This window comes from Macrobrachium nipponense, chromosome 7, assembly GCF_015104395.2.
Source record: "Macrobrachium nipponense isolate FS-2020 chromosome 7, ASM1510439v2, whole genome shotgun sequence".
In the NCBI taxonomy this organism is placed as follows: Eukaryota; Metazoa; Arthropoda; class Malacostraca; order Decapoda; family Palaemonidae; genus Macrobrachium; species Macrobrachium nipponense.
The window spans coordinates 115846720-115860802 of NC_061109.1; the positions used below are offsets into that span (position 1 = coordinate 115846720).

The 14083-nt window shown below is 35.4% G+C and overlaps 2 protein-coding genes across 3 annotated transcripts; both read right to left on the reverse strand.

The window, feature by feature from the left end:
- Positions 1 to 2948: 2948 nt before the first annotated feature.
- On the reverse strand, positions 2949 to 13883 carry LOC135217167 (uncharacterized). Of its 2 annotated transcripts, none has more exons than XM_064252887.1 (4): positions 13776 to 13883; positions 10752 to 10915; positions 9071 to 9255; positions 2949 to 8847 (listed from the first exon to the last, which is right to left on the reverse strand). In XM_064252887.1, exon 4 carries the CDS (start codon positions 8639 to 8641, stop codon positions 7328 to 7330), a length of 1314 nt encoding a protein of 437 aa, XP_064108957.1. In that variant the 5' UTR covers positions 8642 to 8847; positions 9071 to 9255; positions 10752 to 10915; positions 13776 to 13883; the 3' UTR covers positions 2949 to 7327. The 2 variants fall into 2 exon arrangements, with proteins under 2 accessions (XP_064108957.1, XP_064108956.1); XM_064252886.1 differs by having other exon boundaries at positions 13679 to 13836.
- On the reverse strand, positions 8682 to 10898 carry LOC135217682 (sorting nexin-24-like). Its single transcript, XM_064253652.1, has 3 exons — positions 10752 to 10898; positions 9071 to 9255; positions 8682 to 8847 (listed from the first exon to the last, which is right to left on the reverse strand). Exons 1-3 carry the CDS (start codon positions 10896 to 10898, stop codon positions 8682 to 8684), a joined length of 498 nt encoding a protein of 165 aa, XP_064109722.1.
- Positions 13884 to 14083: the final 200 nt, after the last annotated feature.

The following is a 14083-nucleotide window of genomic DNA, read 5'->3' on the forward strand; positions in this document are numbered from 1 at the left end:
TGCCGCTCGAGTCTTGACTCAACGTATCGTACTGCACTGGGGTGCTGTCATTTCGTCTCCTACAGCCGATAAATAATACATCAAGGCGTTAACATTCTTTGAAAACGATGTTTAATTAAACTAATTTTGTCCATTGATCAATAAAATAATTTGCATGAGACATTTAGTGGGCCTAAATTGGACTTATGATTTTCCCACATGATTAGCCTAGGTCTATTTTCAACAGTATACTCTCTCGGATACGTAATATTAATGAATATTTAAATCAACACAATATATATATATATTATATGTATATATATATATATATATATATATATATATATATATATATATATATATATATATTATCTGCTTTATTTTATTATTCCCGTTATTCTTGGTTTATTAGCCATGTGCGCCTTTCTTCTCATCTTTTTCATAATTGTTTAACATAATTAACTCAGACCTAGCTATTCAAAGTCAAAAAGCAATCATAAAAAAATCAAACGAATATAATTCACTGACGAATAAATTAAGAAAAGCTTACTTTCATTAAAGCTTTCTTAGGTTGATCTTTCTGTAGCTATTCATTTCTTCTAAATAGAAATTAATTCAAATTATTTTCACATGTATACCTGGACCTACTACCATAAGCTTTTTTAGGTTGCTCTTTCTGTAGCTATTCATTTCTTCAAAATAGAAATAATTCAAATTGTTTCACAGTATACCTAGGACCTATTACCATAAGCATATCATAAGTAGCTGAAAGGATAAAAAATATGAAAGGTGACGTTCTCGTTTAAGTCTATTTCATTTTTTTTTTTTTTAAGAAAACCTACTGCTTTAATCAAGGTTTTGCTCTTTGACGGCTACAGGGTGTAACACAAGTGTATGCACATACTTTGTGGAATGAAAGATTAAGTTTCTTTGAACAGAAATATTTTATAAACATGCATTTTAAGGCGTCCGTTGTCGGGAATTTTAAAATAACCGTTATCATTAGTGATGCTTTCACGCGATGGAGTTCGTAACGAGAAGTCGGATCAAGTCGCCTGAGATGTAGAAGAGAGCAGAGGCGGCGTATAGGAGTGATGGAAGGATTAGGCCGATGTTAATAAAGTATCTCACAATAAAATGTATTCTTTAGGTTTTGAAGGAAAAAAATGCATGCATCATTGAAACTGTTTCCCTCCCTATCCGTGGTATTGACTGGCCACCGATAAAAAAACAAAACAAAAAGAGTAAGCCTAACTGAATCTCTCATCCATCAAAGATAAGTTTGCTTATTCATTAGACAACTATCAAAGATTTCAAGTGTAGATTTAAAAATCTCTTCCTCTCCATCTAAAGTATTCATCAGACACCAGTCATAAGCGTAGAGCTAGTTATGTCGTGACGAGGCACTAGAATTCAAAGTTCACAAATGAATGTTGCTCAGCAACATTTACACTACTGTATTGTCTTACTCTCTTGTGGTGCTTCGAGGTGTTCCAACCCTAGGCCCATGTTCTAAATTTTGCCGTTCTTTAAGCAATTTGATTCATCTGTGTATGATTCTCTCTGGTTTATTAAGCTTTCTTGATACCTCTCCAACAGGAACTTGCACCGAATGCAGTGTAATAATTGTCTCTCGCTCATCGAGGTATGTTTCTTAGACCGATAAATGACACATTGACATTAGATTCCCGTGCACATAACATCAAAAGCAATAGAGAGGTCGTCTCGTTAACACTGTTAGGATTTAGTTTTTTTATATAGCATTTTGTGAGATTCCAATGTTTTCTGTAAAATTTAACAAATGGAATAGTTCAACTACCTTCAACTTAATATTGAAATGATAATTTAAGGACTATGTTTATGCGATCCTACTAGTGATAGGTGTCTCCTATCTATTTGGTAATGTATATCTATGGTTGTGATATGACGTTTTTTATCACTTCGTTTCGTTCACGTCAATTTTACTATATGGAAAATAGTTTTACACAATAACATAACATAATGTTCTAAAGATATCAGTGACACTTTTCAACGTAATTACACATGATTTATTCCATCTTTAAAAAAGAAAAATAGATAAATAAGGCATGAATCATGCGTCAGGCAGGTGAACGAAAAATTATGAAACTCTGCCATCAGTTTTTTGGCAAACAGTACTTGCCAGTGCCGACTACTAATTTTCTCTTCCAGAACTTATAATAATGTTCCTGGATACATTTGCCAGTAATTTGCCTATTTTCTCTTATACAACTTATAACCATGATCCGGGATGTAATTTGCTATATAGTAACGCATAACCATGCTCCAGGATGTACTTGCTATTAACAGATTTTGATTTTCTCTTCCAGATCTTACAAATCATGTTCGTTTACATGGTAGCCCTAATCGAAGAGCTCAACATGGTGTTGCTCTGCTGGATGGAAGTAGAAATTAACAATACCCCACTCTTAAAGTACAGTCTTAAGAGAACTAAAAGGTAAGCATTACATAATTATTATCATGCAACTGCCAGCTTTTTGCATACATACACTGTATCCCTTAAACACTTTAGTTAATTCAACTTTTTATTAATTAGTAGTATACTGTTGTACTATAAACTACTCCTCTTGAACAAAATATGACAATCTTCATTGGCAAAATGACAAACATTTCCATCTTTTACTGCAAGCACACTATACTTGGTAACTGGCATCTGGCCGTGTGACAGCACTTAACACTTGCTTGACCCATCTATACAGAGACATGGGACTAAGTCAGTACTATAAAGGCATGCAAGTGGACAAAGAGCAATAAATTACCCTATTACTATATAAGAATCACAGCCAAGAAACAAGAAAGTTATGATTACTAAACAATTATATCTGCTCAGTCTTATATTCGTTCCTTTTCCATTAACTCCAGCTATTACTTATCCATTATTGCTCATATATATGTAGTGTATAAAAAAACGGGGAATAAATGCATTAGGCTGTCATTTTTATAATTATATTTTGTTAAAAGTTGTACAAGGCTTTTGATCAGTGTAATCTATGGTAATCTTTAATACAGACCTAATGTGACAGTACATACAGGTATCAAGTATATACTGTAACAAACTATTGGCTAATTTAAGGACTTCCCTGATAGTTTATCAAATACCACAATGACGTTGTGACTAGGTTCTTTAGAAAAACAGGAATTTATGCATTACCTCAGGACTTTAACAATAACAAAATAAATAAAATCAACTGCTAAGTTTTACACACTCCAGGTTTGTCAACAACCAACAAAAGATTCTTATATATTACTTTATAAACTAAAAGTTGGCATAATTTCCATATCTATCAACACTGAAAATAAGACTGTGCTCACCATTAAAGATAGTACATACATTTGCTCCTCACATATGACAGACAAGAATGCATTTTATAGTTGTGACCTACTACTAGTTTCAAGTAATAAGGTAAGGCCAAATGTTCACTTTATTACATGGAAATCCTGAACATTTTGAAAATTCTTCAGCGAATGATAAGAAAAAGCAACCTAATCTTTGAAAAATCCAAGAATAAGGTACAATGATCATCAAAATAGTGCTACAAATAGTGATTCTACACACCCTCAATCTACATAACATTTCCTATTAAGTGGGTTCCTTGGATTCACTGTATGCCTTATGTTGTTCAGCCTTACATGAATGGGTTCTGAAAGACTAAAAAACTCATAATATCAGTATAAAGTGCATCTCTCCATACAGTTTTAAATATGAAAAACAATATCATATTAAGAGTTACACACACATCCTTGTATGGTTTATATACTACATTTAAAAAGATGTCCTGAATGCCTATCGTATTCTGTGCTCATCAGAGCATATCCAACTCTTGTGTTTTAAGATAATTGTGCAAGTCATAAAATTTGAAATGAAATGAGCATTTTGTGACGAGAAATGAATCTAAGATCATGTAACAATAGCATTGCGTGAAGCCATAGTAATAATTGTACAATGCTAAATTGGTGGTAACCTTTTAAACACCACGAGCTGTTATATTAGGCCAGATTCTTTCTACTTCCTTTCTCCTGTGAGGAAATTTCCTCAGCAACATCAACCATGTTTATAAGTAACTTTGATTTTGATTAACATCAGCTAATTACAATTCCTGTACAATCTTAGTAATTTCTGAATGCCATATGATACTTTTGACAGAGTCATTATGTACTGGAAAGCTCAAATTTCTCTTAATACCTTAAGGTCTCATGCTGCTATTAAAGTTCCTCACTACAAAACCACCTGTACATTTCTCAACCATGATAAATACATAAACATAAATATGTGAAAAAGAGATCATTTCTTAGTGATATAAATATGGAACATTATATATTATTCCTTTGTAATACATATTGATTGTTGTTTGTGAAAGGTGGCAACACCTGCTGCATTAGGAACTATACACTCCATATTACCATTATCATTACTGTTCAGCTATAATTTGTAGCAAAATGCTCTATCATACAATCCTATCTAATAGTAAAATGTTTGGTAAACCACCATAACTTGAGGCTAGATTTAGTGAGCTTCCCACTGAAAACTATGGTGTATACAAAGCCCATTCCACAGGGTTGCAAGCTGGGTAAGCCAAGCAAACTGCAAGTTTATAACTTGGAAATGTACATAAATTTCTAAAGTTTATGATTACATATTCTACACAAAACTTAGTTGTACGCATGCATATGTGACCCATTTAAGAAAAACAGTCCTCTGCACTGTATTGGATACAATTATATCTATACAACTGGTTGGTATCCTCAATCTGTTGTTGTCAACAAAAGACTCATGAACATACTATACAGCTGTTAAAAATAAATCTTAGGAAATTAATCTTACACAGCTAAATCAAAACTGGGTTTAATTGAGGATGTTGGTAGTTATGATCCACAACACCTTAGTTAAGCCCAGACAGTGTGATATCTTGTGTGTCTTACTGTGTCCACTGGTCATCTTACAATGGAAAGTACATGGTGGGTTTTCAAAAGCCAAACAAGCTCGGAACAGTCAAATATGCAAAATGAATATACAAACTGGAATATGTATGGGCAGCAAGATAATACTTAGCTTCAGAAAAATTTATAGGTGAGCAACATGATACAGTGAAGATGCATGTTCATAGAGAAATAACTGAACCAGCAGCCAGTAAATACCCAATTAAAATATAATTTATAAAGGTAATCTATAAAGTGAGGACAGTTTATTATGAAAACTTGTTAAAGCTGTTATTTAAGATAAAGCTCTCTACATTACTTATGATTAATCTTTAAAATGTGGACTAGAAAATTTGAAAAATTAACAACATAGTCTAAGTTGTACAGTAACAATTTCTGAGTACTACTGTAAAATAAACAATTTCTGAGTACTACTGTAAAATAAACACAGTGTAAGAAGGAACATTGTGATGAACATAAATTCAAAAACCCCAAGTGACATAAAATATAAAATTCAATACATATTAAGTACTACTACTTTGTGCTTTAAATCTTCAGATTAAATTATATCTCTCTTAACTACAAGTTCTCATCTTTAGTGTGATTTGATCAAGATGCTATATGTACAGGATCCCATAATAACTCAAATTTGCATTTTGTGTGACAATATGTACAATGTACACACTTCCCCATCTTCCCAACATAAAAAAAAAATTAAACTGAAAAAGGTCTTCACTGCCACTGAGCCACTGCAATGGCTTAATTACAAAACAGCAAAGAAAGAAGGCTGCCATATTTATACTTTCATCGAATATTGTGTTGTATAAAATACACATTTTGCGTATCATCTCATTTATATTCCAACAACCAAGCAGCCAAAGCAAAACTAGCCAAAAGACTATGATTCCATGAGCACCCTGGAAAAGTTGCACTGAGCAAGAGACTTCGTTCTCTACAGTACTAATAAATACCTATCTAACAACATAAACATGGAAACAAATAACTAGTGGACTTGCTTCAAGTGTAAGTTATAGATCAACACAACCTGGTTATGATTTTATCTTCTGATCTACCCGAGAACACTTTTTGATGAAAATGAATGAACACCCTTCAACCCTTCATCAATATATACAACTCATTATTGCAATGGATACCAAAATTCTGATTTTAAGAGTTGAAAATTCTGAATTAAATACATTTAAAAAGTCTTATTTGATAAATGCTTAAGTGACACTTTAGCTAGAACTAAATTTAAGGGATAACATTCTAAAAAAGTTTCTTAGTGTAACTATGGTCTGTATATAGTAAAGATCTGCCATTTCCTCCAGAGTACATCTGTTTTAATTTACAGTCACCCATGAGAGAGGTGGAATGATATTGCTTATAAAATGGCAGCTTACTGTGCACTATATATTATCATTTTGTTTACACAGAGAAGTTTGACTCCAATTTGCATTTCAGTTTAAAAGAATTCTTATACTATTAGGATATCTTATAATACCCAGTATTACCTAGTCACCATTGCGATAGTATTACTGTTGGCAAAAAAGTTAAAATCAAATTTTGCTAATAACAAATCAAAGAGAACATTCTGAAGTTATCCCAAGGAAGGGATCACGTCTTACTCTACTACACCAAAGATGATAATTGTTCCTTAAGATTTCATTCATTTTACATTTGTAATTATTCAATGGTTCCAGCACTCTCAAAGAAATCTATTCAAATACATTGCATTATTTTTGACGTCTCTAAAAACAAAGAATTTTACATAATGCAAAGCTATCTTTTTGGTTAACGTACATACTAATACCAAGGTTGCTAAAAACCTCAAGAGAATATATATGAAACATAGAGAGGGAATATTTGGTCATTGCAATTACAGCAAAAATTTGTCAACTACTCTCCAACTGAGAACAACACTTGCATTATTTCAAAAGACAAATATGGCCAGCCATGTAAGAACTAAATAAATTAGTTCAGTGGCTTGGTTAAGCTACTCAATAATAATAATAAATAAATACATATCCATTGTTAAATTGACATTTAATTTTCATATTAACAGAACTCCCAAATCTCAAAAGGTTCAAGAACCATCAGAATTTATTGATGCAAAAATGGGAAAAGGTACAACATGCAACAGCATTAATCTTAACATAGGGTATTGTGAATTAATACCAGTAAAATGTTTTAAAACAATATTGTAAAAACTGGAACAAATATGTAACACTGGACTGAGAAGGATTTGTGAACACTGCTCACACAGTTATTGTATGTCTTAGTTCAAACTTAAATGAACCATGATACTAACAGTTATGATAACTTATCTACTTCATAGAAAACCAGACAGCATAAGGAAAAACATACAAATGAGCTAACCATTTACTATAAAAATTTATGCAGTTTCTATTCCCCCTGGAACCTTCACTCGCCCATGTAACTTGACATGTTTAACGTTGGCTCTAAAAGCAGAAACTGCTCCTACAGAAGACAATATAATCATAAGAGGGACTAGAGAAGACCACCCAAACCAAGCAGCTGCTGCAGCAACAAGTGGACCTTCAACAACTGTTCCCATGGATCCCATGCCATTTACTACCCCAGTCACTGCAGACGATGCACCCCCTTCACGTTCACCAATGTCAGAAGCAACTGAACCAGCAAGCAGTACATCAGGACCGCAGTTGAATGCACCAGCTATTGCCAAAAATAAAGCATGAAAGATTGGCCCCCAAGATGCTGTTACCATGAACACAACAAGCATTAGAGCAGATCCACCGATCCCTATGGCACTGGCTAGAATAGCTTTGCCACCCATCCAACGATCAACTACCACTCCAACCATGGCACTTCCCACAACACCACCTACTTCAAAAGCTGTTGATGCCAAACCTGCATTAATTTTTGAATACCCTAGATGACGTAAGAAATAGAGAGGTAGCCAAAACATGAGAGCAAAGCGCACTGCTTTCACACAAAACATGGCAATTGAAATTTCTGGTACAAGTGGAATTCTCCACACTGTTGTAAAAGAAGCTTTACTCGATGATTTTTTATTCACAGCTTCCTGCTGATTAGCCGCTCTTCCTGGAACAACTAGACCACGATCTGCTGGCTCAAAACCCAGGAACAACACTAATATCCCCATGATAGCAACAATTGCCGCTGGGGGCAAAAACACACCACGCCATCCATACTGAACTTGTAGGTACACAGCAAGACCTGTACCTGCCAGACCTCCAACAAAACAGCAAGTTCCAAACATGCCAAAGACAGAGTTACGAGCATCATCTGGAAACCACTTTGATAAAAGTGAGCATGCAGCTGGCCAACACAGTGACTGACCAGCTCCACTAAATACTAACAAAACTAACAATGGTACAAGAGAGTGACAAACAGTCATGGGAACTGTAGCAGCAGCTGAAAGGATAAGACCTGCAGCTAGTGTGATGCGAGGACCAAATAAATCACCCAAAGATCCTAACACCAAGGAAATAACAGCATAAGGGAGCAGTAATGCAGTGTCTACCCAACCAAGACTAGTAGGACTTACATTGAGCCCAACCTCTAAGTCATCCTTGATAACTCCCAAAGGCTTTCTTAGAAGGTAGGTTGAGCCATAGGCAACCCATAAAACCATGAAGACAGCTCCCTGCCACATACCCAGTGGACTAAACTCCATCCTTACTGGTCTGGAATCAGACTGCATTTTCAAATCACTTTAAATTCAATCCTTGATTCACCACAAATTAGGCAGGCATCTGAAAACTTGGATCATACAGAGCAGTTATGACACCCTTGCTAAGCATATTGGGCAAATTAGTGCTGCTGGTATGGGCTGCCAAATATGGATCTTGAGTAAATATCAGCATAGGTTGATGAGAAGGGCTCTCCTCTGATCCACTTCCTTCACACCTGGAAATACAGTACAGTAGTGATAAAAGTGATTTGCAATATACTGTATAAAACACATCACTATAAAATACAATGCTTAATAATTAAAAAAAACAATTAAGTACCTGTATTCTCAATAAACAGTACATTTTACATAAAATTCAGGAGTTAACAAACTCCCTCTGTGAATATCAGTACAATAATGAAAAATGTGAGCTACTGTTCTTAGTAAATGTTCACTTACTCTTGATGGGGTAGCTGATAATTGGAAACCTGCAGGAAAGATAAAAGTGCAGGTGGTGATGGTTGGAGAAGCAGTGCCGAGTGAAGCCACAACTCCAGACCTGCTCGGCGAGTTTCTAAGACTTTGGAAGTTGTATTTCTTAGGCGCTTTGGAGGAAATTCAGCTGTTGGATATAACTTGCGCAGCTGAAAAACAATACCATGAAAGTATAGCATCCTATCATACATTATAGGGTATGTACTATGATGAACTGCCTACATAGTACAAAATCATATGCATATACTATATTAATAGTAAATGGATTACCAATTGTTATTTTTATTTCAACGAGATACACCATGATATAACATTGGTTTGTTCCTGAAGAAATGATACCATAGACAGTAAAAGACGAAGACATCTGATGAGTGTTAATGAGAATGGTTCAACATCAGTCCTTTTAATACAGTATTCAATTATAGCACACAAAAACCATAACATGCGACTGTACTTCAACTCTAACTGTAAAAGAAAAACACACACACACAAAAAGACTAATCTGGAGATCCTTCAGAAGTTCAAAAAATATTCAGTGCTTACTTGTCACTTGATTACTTGTTTAAGTTACTTCAGGAATATGCTCAGAAAGACAGCTATATCATTAATAAATTTTTATGAAAGTCAATATCCATGAAAAAATGGTTAGAAATTCAGTTAATCAACATTGAGTGTAAAATTTAAATATTAAAATTTGCACAATAGCTGAGACTAGCAGTGTTTTGATGTTTTCTCTTATTTAGTCTGCATTGTAAAAATAATGTGTTCATGCCTTCCATTTATTCAATTTTCATTGCGAAAATGAGAAGCCAAACATACAGCACATGGCAACATATTTGGCAGTAGCATATAGCATAGCTGCTCACACATAATGTGCATACTATAGTTGTTTATACTGAATATGCAATAAAGAAGGTCACCTTACAATAAAGAAATGAGTTGGTGTTGAACTGCTAGATTAATAAGAAAAGCTACTGACTTGGCAGTAACTCAGTAACAGTTGAATGATAAACTCAATACGCAACAGCACAGGAATAAGACTTTACAAGTAAAAGTACAACCCACATATATATAGCAAAACCATTTCTAGTACTGTATGTCTAAAATGCAACTAATTCAGTTTAGATGGTTGGCATTTAACCCATTTCATGCACTTAATGTACAATAGAATGTTATTTATTCAGTTAAACAAAGTTACATTATAGTACCTATTGTACCAGTATCTGAGAGTTCATATACAATCCTAATGATATATAGGTTCTAAACTCCCAAGTTGTTGACTTTATTCCAGCCATTATGCACTAAAAGTTTGAAAAGTTTAAATTTCCTCTGCCCTCGTGTGACCAAGGGACTCTCCATGAACCGAAGAGCATCAAATACTATGGACCCTTGGCAAAAGGATCTTTAACCACAAGGCAATGTACCAATTATCCATATCCAAAGATATTTTAATGGTCTGTGTGCCACAATCATTATTCTCCAAGGTTCAGATATTCGTCATTAGGAGTTGCAATGCTTACTATATTTCAGTACTAGGTCATGTAAGATTATATGATGTATATAACAACTACAAATACCACGTAGACATTTCAGATATGATACTGACACAGCAAAAATGAAAAGAAAGTGTGGGTGCAATACTTGCCTCTTTATATAAACTATGGAAAGCAGAATAACGTTTCTCAATACGGTGAACCTTGCCTAAGTAACAGACTTCAATTGTATACACATAATGGCTTCGTCCACTCTCACCTTCCACAAGTCGATAGCGTGGAATATAAGCCCTTATCATTCTGCATTGAGCTTATCCTACAAGAGAGGAGGTAAAGCCATGTTCAAAAACCTCAAAAAATATTTAATGAATATGAGTATATTCTATCAAATTTAATTAGCATATATCTAACTCAGTAAACATCCAGAACACTGGTATTCCACCACCAAAAACAGCAAAGATAATAAAATGCCCCTCAAGAATGTCAACAATTGTTCAGTTTTCAAAATAAACTGTTGATTTTTAAAACAGGCCTAAAGAAATCAACAAATACTGTATGTGTATGGCACATGGTACCTAAGCTATCCCTTCTAACAGTAAATAAAAACAAGGCATATCTAATAGGCACAGACCCAAATAATGTGTTGCACAATTGTCCTAGAGGTGGGGTGGATACAGAGAGGTGATCCCCTTAATCAAACTGCAGCATTCTAGGTTTCTTTAGGCCAAAGCATTATACCATATTTAGGTAAATGTAAAAGAGACAGCCACAAATAGATAAGTAGTCCATAAATGTAATTCTTGACTGGAGAATATACAAAAGGATGTACAAATGAGATAATTTGAGAAATTTACTGAGATAAGGGGAAATTCAGTCAATTGTTTATATTTTTGCTTATATCCCCAATGGGCTGGTACTAAATACAGCGACCCACGGAGCTTTTGCCATGTGTAGTACCAGCCACCCTCAGGTATGATATAGAGAATAGACTACATTTCTCAAATTATCACACCTGTACTGTATTATATATACACTACTCTTTTACTATATTGATTAGTCAAAAAATTACATTAACTAACGATTTCTTAATGACTGAGCGGCGACCTAGCGGCCACTGATCCCAGAATGCGGCCACCTTCCCGAAATAGTACTTGAATTCACTGCCCTGAGCAATGAGTCAAAAGTTGTGGCCAATCCAGGCAGCACACCGAGACCTCTACACTCCTCTCGGAGTAAGTGTTTTCTCTTAAATTACGATATACCCAATGGCATAATTCAAGGGCTTTTCCGGAAAGTGGCCTCGTTCCGAGAGAGGTAGCCACCACGTCGCCACTTGGTCATTTACCCTAGCTAGTATCAGACACTTGGGTTGAATGTAAAAACATAGGTAATCAAAAGACTGTAATTATCATAAACACACACAAAAGGCAGAAATGCATGCAAAAGGCGGTATGTATTGTGACCACCTAGGTACTGGTGGGAACCCGGCTGTAGTAGCGGTCTTCAGTTTTAGTCTAGCCTAGTCTATATTTGACGAGGAGGTAGGCTACTGGGCTTTGTTTCTAGTTAGCTAGCATACATCTAGGATATGATGGTATATCAGCCACTGCAACTACCCAATTTTCGAGCTGCCAAAATCTACTACCTAACCTTCACCAACTACTATAGGTAGTAGATTCACATCAACCGTGCATTTGATGTCTAGGCCAGTCCCTTACGACGCTCCTGATTGGCTGTTGGTAACCCAATCACAGGGCTGGAAACTCTATGCTCCACCTCTCCTGAGGGATACATCTTTCAAAAGTATCCCTCAGGAGATGTGGAACATACATCTTGCCTATGTGAACTTGCTCGAGAGACTGATAGTTTCCAGCCCTGTGATTGTCTTATGAACAGACAATCAGGAGCATCATAAGGGACTGGCCTAGACAATAAATGAACGGTTGATGTGAATCTACTACAGCTAGCTAGCTAGTAGTAGCTAAGCCTACAGACTTGGAATGGAATGGAGGATGAAATTTACAACAAGGCCAAGTGCAGGGACCTATGTAGTCATTCCACGCTAAAAGGGCAATTGAGAATAAAAAGGTTTTAAAGATGTAACAGGAGGAAAACCTCGCAGTTGCACTAGCCTGAGAGGCAATTGTTAAGAGAGGGTGGGAGTGGCCCTAGGTAGGTTATAGGCTACTACCTATATAGCCTATACCTATACCTAGCTAGGTAGTAGTAAGATGAAAAAAAAGAGAATACCTATACTAGGTATACTCTGTTTTTTTCATCTGTCCACCCGTCTGTGGTGTTTGCGTATGGTAACACTGCATCCCGGGCTTTAGACCTACCTATACTTGGTTTTTTTCCATCTGTCCAGCCACCTGTCGTGTTTGTGTATGGTAACACTGCGTCCCGGGCTTTAGATAAGTCACATTCAGCTTACATTCAACAATAATAACAATATCCTATTTCGAATATCAATGGTGTAATTCGCATACAGTAAATTATTAAAACACTTTTCAGTTGCAAATGTACACCCAGATATCCTTTTATTACCTAAAATTTACACATAGCGTAACTAGTAGTATTTAAAGCCCGAGAAGCAGTGTTACCATGTGAAAACACCACAGGCCGATAGACAGATGAAAAAAAACAGAGCATAGTAGTTATGCTGGACAACTTTTATTCTATGCATTTTGTTATTTGGGGTAATGGTTTTGGAAGTGTAGGATCTGTCTGTGGATCTGTAAACTAGGTACCCCAAAAAAAATTGTAATCCTACTACCTACTAGGTAGGTAGTATTGGCTATAGGCTAGGTACTAACTACTTACTAGGCTAGGTAGTAGCCTATATACTTAGTATTACAAAATACAACTGGCTAACCTTCGGTCTTGCAAGTAAATCAAATTTGAATAAAACTAGCCTAAATAAAAAAAAATTTAATAACTACCTACCTATTACAATATACAACTGGCTAACCTTCGACACGAGTGGCCTACCTAGACACCTTACTCCTAACCTAAACCTAAAGCAAAGCACAAGTTAGGAATTACTTAAATCTTCGTTATTTGCATGTTGTTTACTCACAGTGAGAGAGGACTGTGCTGTATATCAACGATATAAGAGTGCGCGTGTTATAAGAAACCATATCAGAGTGAAGAAAATAGGTAGTCAATAAAATTACAATCCCTGAAGTTATTCCTGGGTTTTCAACACAGTGGAGTGGTATGATGGTATCTTTTCGTGACGTCAGAGAGTTTCTTGATCAAAACAATGAGAGTTTGTGTGTTGTTTCTTAAAACAAAACATGGTCACAATTAAATTTCTGAGCATTGTGGATGCGTAACCTGTAATTAACTAGGCGATCGACAAGCAAATAATTACATAAGTCGTGGTTAAGAGTAGTAACAGACACAATGGGTTTAAACGGAATGCTCCCAGATTATTCTACCTTACGGTACACTTACAACGCACTCAGATACAGTACTAATC